Consider the following 7,610-nt stretch of genomic DNA (forward strand, 5'->3'; position numbering starts at 1 on the left):
AGAACCAGCCTTCTTTGTTGGCATCGTTCCTCATTTCCACTTGATCCCACGGCGTTCTATTCCAATTTATCTTACGGGCGTTCCAAAGCCCAACGTGAATGGCACAACAATGGAGTGCTTTCGTGGTTCAATAAAAACAGATGAACGACAACAAAGGCCCAAATAATGATCCAACTAACCGGGGAGGGTCGCTTCTTGGCGTGTTTGACTCTGTACATTTCTTCCATGAGGGGGCTCATGTGAATAAACAGTACACTTGTCATTCGACAACGGTTTACTTGGGGTCCAATTAAGGTAATTGTGTGGCGGGCCCGCTATCATTGTGACAGTTTTTTGGTGTGCTTGTTTAAATAACCACTCGAATACATGCAATCAGCCCAACACACACACACACACACACACACACACACCATACCTAGAAAGGTACGGAGACACGAAGCTATCAAGAATATTTCCTCGGTAATTGCCATTACAACGAGTGGCATTCAAACGTGTCAAGCTCTATGGCTTTTCGACTAGTCTAGGATGCATCTTTATCGAAGGCCACACAAAGGTTCCGGAAACTGACTTGATCCTCCTGTTTTGGAGAAGTGGGAAGGGGGGAGGGGGGAGGCGGCTTGTTTACCACTGGCCTCATATATGACATTCCAACGTTACTTCCCGCCTCAAAAGAAAATATTTGTTTCCGTGATCAAGTGACTCATTCCTACTTTAGAGTCATCGAGGGAATCCAGGGGGCTTGCGTTCCAACTATCCAGGTCAACAAGTTGATCCCCAACGAAAGAGAAAGAGGTTTCCTACTCGAAATGCGTCAACATTCCGAAATGTTTGGCTAGAAGGGGATTCCCTTAAATAAACCTTAAAGATAGCATAAAAGAGGAGAATCGAACAACACTGGTCAGGCCAAAAATGGATCCAAATGACGGGGGATCAGATCTAATGACTGAGTTTGAGGTCACCAACGAATGGAATGGAAGGCCCATCACAGACCACGAAACCAAGATTTCCATGACATTTTCAGGTACAGTCACTTCCAGATGTTAAGATTATGATCTCAAATGGCTTTGAACTTGAAAACAAAAGCATGATTGGACGTTTCCAGAGGCGAAAGATGGTGTCAAAATAGAATTAAGAGCTCCATTCTTCAACGATCCTCCACCTCCTGAAACGAAGCCTGGACAACCTTGCTTCAAATTGTGGGATCATGAAGTGGTTGAGGTGTTTCTCCTCAACAGTAAGAATGGCAACTATTTGGAACTCGAGTTTGGACCTCATGGGCAACACCTAGTTCTTCTTTTGACCACGAATAAAAAGTGCATAAAGCACAGTCTCCCATTGGAATATTCCGCAGAAATTGGTACGAGGAAAACTAGATTTAGATCGTTCAAGTCTTTTCCTTAAATCAGCGCATTTCATTTTTCTGTGGACCAGATTTGGAAAATGGAACCTGGCGAGGAAAAGCCCTTGTCCCACTTAGTTACATCCCGCCCGGAGTGGACAAATTCAACATCTACGGGATCCATATGGATCAAGCCAAACCTGGAGATCGCGTTTATGAGTCTCTATTCCCAGTTCCAGGAGAGCAAGCTGATTTCCACCGAACCCAATTCTTTGGAACTTGGAACCAATCCCACTTCCTATTTCCCAAGATCACCGAGCTCTCCGATATTTGGAAATGTGCATTAAATTCTCCAAAACCGTAAATACTCGCAAACCACCGGTCCTCAACTATCGCAACCTCGATCTTTAAAATTTGCGCGCCAGGCTGCCTCGTTTTCATGATGAGTCTCTGTCAGTGTTCCATCTTTTTCCACTGTTTCTCCCGCACCTGACGATGAGAAACCCGTGGTGCGTGGTTGAACCGAGGAAGACTGTCCCAAGGGCGGTTGTTCCCGTAGAGGATCAAGCAGCCTCTTTCGGTCTTCACTCGTACACACACACACACACGCACGCATTTATTGGGAACTTGAATGGAACCGTGCAGTGGAAGAACAGCTTGGAGCAGCACCATTTTCTCTGGTGGCTCAAGTGGCGTTGAAGTCTTTTTTCTTCTTCTTTTGGTGTCCTAAAGGAAATTGGGACCACTGGGCTGCTCCAAGCTCGTCGGTAGACAGACTGGTAGTGTATTTTACACCGTGTATGTGTGGAGAACGAGAGGATACGTTTGGGTGAGTGGTGGAACACAAATACCTTCCTCTCTCGCGTCCCAATTTCTTCTCATTCCCACTCTCAAGGTCTTCTTGGGCTTATGTTCTTCGGCGCCTTATATATTTTGTGTCAAGTTCAACAATCTCATACCGGGATACACCCTGTGAGCGAGTTACCAGGGCATGTTTGGCACATTTTTCCAATTTTTCGGATGCACATTACCATGATGATTTGAAGTGTTGTGGGGGACATGGTTCCACAACCATTTTATTTCTTTAAGAAAATACCCCAATTTTTGTTTTTGAAAGCGCTGCCCTTGGATGAAAGTTCATGACGAATCAAGAAATCATTAGGCACGTAAATACCTCTTTCGGGGGATAAATGCTGACTACGATGGCTTTGATAAAATCATACAAGATAGCAACAGGAAATGCAACCCGATCGAATTAAGTTGTTTGTTGCATGGACTGAACGGAGAGGGCCGGTAATTGTTTCGTGGTAACATTGGATCCAGTCAAACTAGCCAACCCCAGAATAACTTTGCTTCTCCTTTTTTAAACACAACAAAGGGCCTTTTATGGCTAACAGAGATAAAGATCACCCTCTCTCTCTCTCACTCTCTCCCCTCTCTTGCGTTCCTGTTGAACCAATGCTTTGAAGAAGAGCAAGGGAACGTGGTGAACTACCTCATAGTACTAGTAGCATTCTGAGACTCTTTACTACGAAAATGTAACTCATTGTCCGTCTGAGTTGTGTGGAAACGAAAAGAAGGCCAACCCAAGAAATCTCTCTGATCACCCTAACTGTTCAATGTCTGTGTGTGCCCAATTTATTTAGAGCGACCGAACCAACAGCCAAGACCAACCAGGACGAGCAGTCGGCTTGGATGGCTTCGAAGGTTGGCGAACAATTACTTCTCGCACACACAACAACAACCACCACCTTGGATACACTGGAAAACTAAGTTTGGAGCTGACACTCTGAATGAAAGCGAACGATTAAGAGCAATAGTCAGAGAAATGACACTGATTTTTTTCAGGATCCAGTTAGGTTTCCTTAGTGTGTTGGATGGGGATTGACGTTGAACACATTTATTAACATGATCCTCAAAATTAAGTTCCCAATTCAGGGAGCCAGTGAGTTGACTGCTTGTTTGACTGGTTTGGTTGACATTGATAAATACAAGGGAAATAGCTCAGCCCGACACCCTGTTGCCCAATTAACAAAATGTGTTCAAAATAATGCCTCAAGTGGCTTGGTTGGAGTGACATTTCTCTCCCTAGACCTCTAGAGCTATCTATACTGATGGAAATGGAGCTTGCTTGAAACTAACAGACATTGTAAAACTCGAACAGAAGGGCAGCTTGGGTAGGAGTATTTTTTCTCCTGGTCCTTTTTGTATTTTTTTGTCATGAAATTGAGTATTAGTATGCAGTTAATCAAACTAATATTGTATCCGATCCATCAATGGTTTAGGGCTGGCAGTTTTGTTTCACCCTTGAATTCAAGTCTAACTTTGATCAAGACCTTGTTCAAGCCTGACTTGAAACGAACTTTTTAGGGAGGCAAATTGTGCCATGAAGGTATGTGCAATAAAGGAGTACGAGAAAAAAGAGAAGGACTTCATGGTTTGAACTAACCGGGATTCTCAAGGACTTGCAGGTACTCTCAAAGCGTGGTTGATCAAGATTTAAAGTTTCTCTCCCAGAGGTTATGTGAGTTGTGAAAAGTAGTTTCCGATAAACTCTTGAGGACAAAGTGTGTTTTTGTTACATTATGTTTTGTAGTCATGGGATCAAATAATTTGTCAAAATTAAGGTTGCCATAAAACTTGGAAAGTAAAAAAAAGTATTGATGTGGTCAAACCAAGCTTTTGAAGCTAAATTCCACAGATGAAGCAAAGTTCGAAACCAGAAAGTGACACAATCTGACTCAAGCGCCCCCTGACATAAATACATTTACAATAATGATTCTTATGAAAAAACAATGGCCTAATCAGTAAGGGATGAAGAAACATATTTCAAAAGATCAATTTGCTTGATAATAAAAGAATCACATCAGTTGCGTCTGATGATTATGGCTCAATATGCAATACATAACCAACCATGCTTGTCATCTGATTTCAGAGTCAAATCTTTTAGGGTTTCATGATTTTTAGAGGAAAAAATATCTTTGACAACGAATTATTGGTTTTTTAGTTGGTACCACTCAAACACAGGTTGTACAGCAAAACAAAAGTTTCAAGTCTATTATTTCACCTAGTTCTGTTCAAGTTTACAATTCGTCTATTCCTGCTATTGTAATGGTAGTCTTATGGACTAAATCATGATTTTTATTGAGGCACTTGTGTTAAATTTCGGCGCTTTGTAATCCAGCGCTTTGCTTGCTAGCCGGGCTCCAAAAACTTGACATGCTCCATCAGTGCAGCTGTTGTTAGTGTAACGCAAAATAATAGGTTGAGCAAAAAGGCAACCCTTGTTTGACGTAAGAACCACCTGGATTACAGTTTGAGGATAACTAACAGATTTCTCATATGTCAGTGGTAATGAATGTCTTGTACCAATGAAAATGTAAATTGGTAACCCAATGTCCATTCTCCCGGGGTTATTTTGTAATCCCATCCTTAATATTCTGATTTTGTTAGACTTGATTTTCTGATTTGTGGCACCAAATCCTCAATGGTCTTCCTGTTTCAAATATGGACGTTTTGAATCTGTTCACCTCAATCAACTCGTTTGGTCAACTGACTCATGAAATTTGACTCAGGACATCGGAATGTCGTGAGAATGCATGAGAAAGTGCAAATTCTCTGGACTTTTTTGGAAGGAAACATAACCAGTACCCTTGAACCGAATTGTCAAATTCTAATTCTAACTGCAAAAAAGGTAGATTGCTCAAAATAGAATTTTTGAGCTGTGGTGATAAGCAAACACAAAGTTGGTGCTTTTAAGAGAACCATAGACATTATTACGAGGAAGTTCCTTGAAAACCGCTTAGATGATAAAACTCAGCAATAGAGCATGGCACTGCAATTATTCTAACAAAAATATTCTAACCAAAAAGTCGAAAAATAGCTTCAAAAGTCTTTGAAAAAGGAAGACCCAAAATGACTTAAAAGTCCATTTATGAGGTAAGCATGTCAAGCATTTTTTGTGCAGTGTGAAACACATACACATCATAAATAATGTCAAAACGACCCCTCCATCGGAATCAAACTCGTCCTATGGATTGGGCAGAGTGTCTGATCCAGATGGATTTTGATAGTGTTTGTTCATACGTTACGTTTGGAATTGCAAGCCCAAAGTGGCCAGAAATTTGTTCCATCTTCAATGAACCCCTCTTCCGTAAAAAACCGGAGGGCTGGCCAAAAAAGCCCTGACTTTGCACTGGTTGATTCCACCTCCCTTCATTACACAATTGGAACAAGGCTCGACCCAGCTTTTAAAGCGATTCTTTACCATGAAGAAAAGGCTATGAAAATTAAAGATAACTCCCTCCTGATGATGATTATTTCTTCGTTTTCGTTTCAGGAATAAAAGGTACATACACCCTCGCGTTAAACCAGTTTCCCCTTCCTCTACCTTTCAATAGAAGATTGAAGGGCATGTCCTGTCAAACCGAGACCAATCAATAACCACGTGCAATTGGATTGCTGCCCTGCGTAGAACTCAGTTTCTACATACAGAGAGAGAGAGAGAGAGAGAGAGAGAGAGAGAGAGAGCTCTATGGCATCCCTTGACGAAATCAAGCACATCAAGTTCAAGGACTTGGTCATCATGGTTTGAAGGATATTAAAGCAAACATTTGGCGCACTCGTCTTCAAAGCGGATTGCCGGCCATTGATCTCAACATGGAACAGGATCACTGCACGCATGAAACAGTTACAATGCTCATGGTCTGAGTTTCCATTCATTTCAGACGCACTTTTGTCACTTGCTCATTCAGACAGAGGTGCAGATTGGGGGGATGACCCAAGATTAGAAACTTGGACCCGAGCCAAGCCTCTTTTTAGAGGCTCGACCATTTTCGGTTTCGACCTGATATGGATCACGGTCCTTGATGGGTGGGAGACCTCATTTAGTCTGTGGTGCGGCAAGGAACATGTGCCGACTGAAGTAACTTGAGATGTGTCTGGTCCAGGTTGAATGTGATCCGTTTTCACCCATTTTTTTTGGTTTCACCTTGGCACTGCCAATGCTTCCCGAAACTGGACCAAAGCTTCACCGTACAAATGGATTGCATTAGAGCTCGAAATGCTATGCATCGGTATCGTTTCACGACAAGCAAGTCGATCACATTATCTTCCAAAGGCTTTCAGACACATTTAGGATTTTAAAAATAGTTGGTATGCCCTATTCTGTATCCAGGTTTTAGTACTTACCACCGGATTGGAACAACCTGAGTTTCCGCTCTCTTTTCTCGTGGAACAACTGGAAAACCCAGAGAAGGTGGAGATGAGTGGGACCAGGGATCGGGTGCCAAAAATACCTTGTCATGGTGGAACAACATTTTTCTTGTGTTCCCTCGCCACAAAAACGCCGAGTATCTCTGGCATCATCATCATCATCATTGTATATTCTTATCTATTTTGGAACCCAGCAGCTCACCGAAAAAACAAGCAGAACCTGCTGAACTGTACTCCTGTGCCTCCATCCAACTAGCCTCACAATCTCCAAATGGTCAATTTATTAAGCTCCGAGGAAAGCAAACGATTCGATCGTGAACCATCTCGAATGCGCGTGTTTTCAATTGAGATTTTGATGGATGGCACCTGGGATTGACCTCGTTCCACAAGGGAGCAAACGGACGCACACATTTGACCCGAAAATTCCAATTCTTTTCACCACGTCAGATTATTATTATCATCTTCATCATGGACCCCAAGAGAGAGAGGAAAATCGTCTGCCCTTCGCCTTCCTCCTCCTCCTCCACCTCCTTCTTGTTTCAGCCACCTCAATCCAACCCAGCTCTTGCAAACCCTTTGGGTCATTTCCCCGTAAACAACGTGGAACACGAAATACCTCGTTATGTCCACTCCAATGGAACCAAACTTGCTCACCTCAAAATTTGGAGAGGATCTCTCATCCAATCCTAAAATGAACTATGCTTGCTTGCTCACGGGAAATCGTCTTCTCAACCCATGGCGAGAGTTGGAATTCGAAACAGACCCTCGACAGAGCCATGTTCGAACAAGCAGTTGTCTCAACTCAGGATCTAGAGATCCAAATTTAAGCAGCACCTCCAGAAGGGGGAAGTGAGGGGCAAAGATGGAAAACTGTGGTACTAGGCACACAAATAAGAAAGTATGAGCACCTCAAGGAAGGATGTGGGACAGGTCAACTGTTCAGTCGTCCGGCATTCTTTTCAATGTCCAGGATTTGCCAGATCCATCCCAAGCAACATTCAGCACATTGAGCCACCCCTCCAAGATAGTACCTGATCCATAGAGTACCGTTTCACAG

At 42.8% G+C, this 7,610-nt stretch overlaps 1 protein-coding gene across 1 annotated transcript; it reads left to right on the plus strand.

Moving 5' to 3' along the window:
* The first annotated feature begins 423 nt into the window (after positions 1-423).
* Positions 424-1,704, plus strand: LOC131881934 (UPF0462 protein C4orf33 homolog). The gene is made up of 3 exons (XM_059228932.1): positions 424-1,021; positions 1,103-1,357; positions 1,432-1,704. Exons 1-3 carry the CDS (start codon positions 910-912, stop codon positions 1,701-1,703), a joined length of 639 nt encoding a protein of 212 aa, XP_059084915.1. The 5' UTR covers positions 424-909; the 3' UTR covers position 1,704.
* The last annotated feature ends 5,906 nt before the right edge of the window (positions 1,705-7,610 follow it).

The sequence above is a fragment of the Tigriopus californicus genome, chromosome 6 (genome assembly GCF_007210705.1).
Source record: "Tigriopus californicus strain San Diego chromosome 6, Tcal_SD_v2.1, whole genome shotgun sequence".
Taxonomy (NCBI): Eukaryota; Metazoa; Arthropoda; class Copepoda; order Harpacticoida; family Harpacticidae; genus Tigriopus; species Tigriopus californicus.

What these genes read in the sequence shown, in the direction of transcription:
- LOC131881934 (XM_059228932.1), top strand. Translation starts at nt 910, where the DNA reads ATGGATCCAAATGACGGGGGATCAGATCTAATGACTGAGTTTGAGGTC. An exon ending in GATTTCCATGACATTTTCAG is followed by an intron (nt 1,022 to 1,102) that starts GTACAGTCACTT and finishes GGACGTTTCCAG; the next exon opens with AGGCGAAAGATGGTGTCAAA. An exon ending in GGAATATTCCGCAGAAATTG is followed by an intron (nt 1,358 to 1,431) that starts GTACGAGGAAAA and finishes TCTGTGGACCAG; the next exon opens with ATTTGGAAAATGGAACCTGG.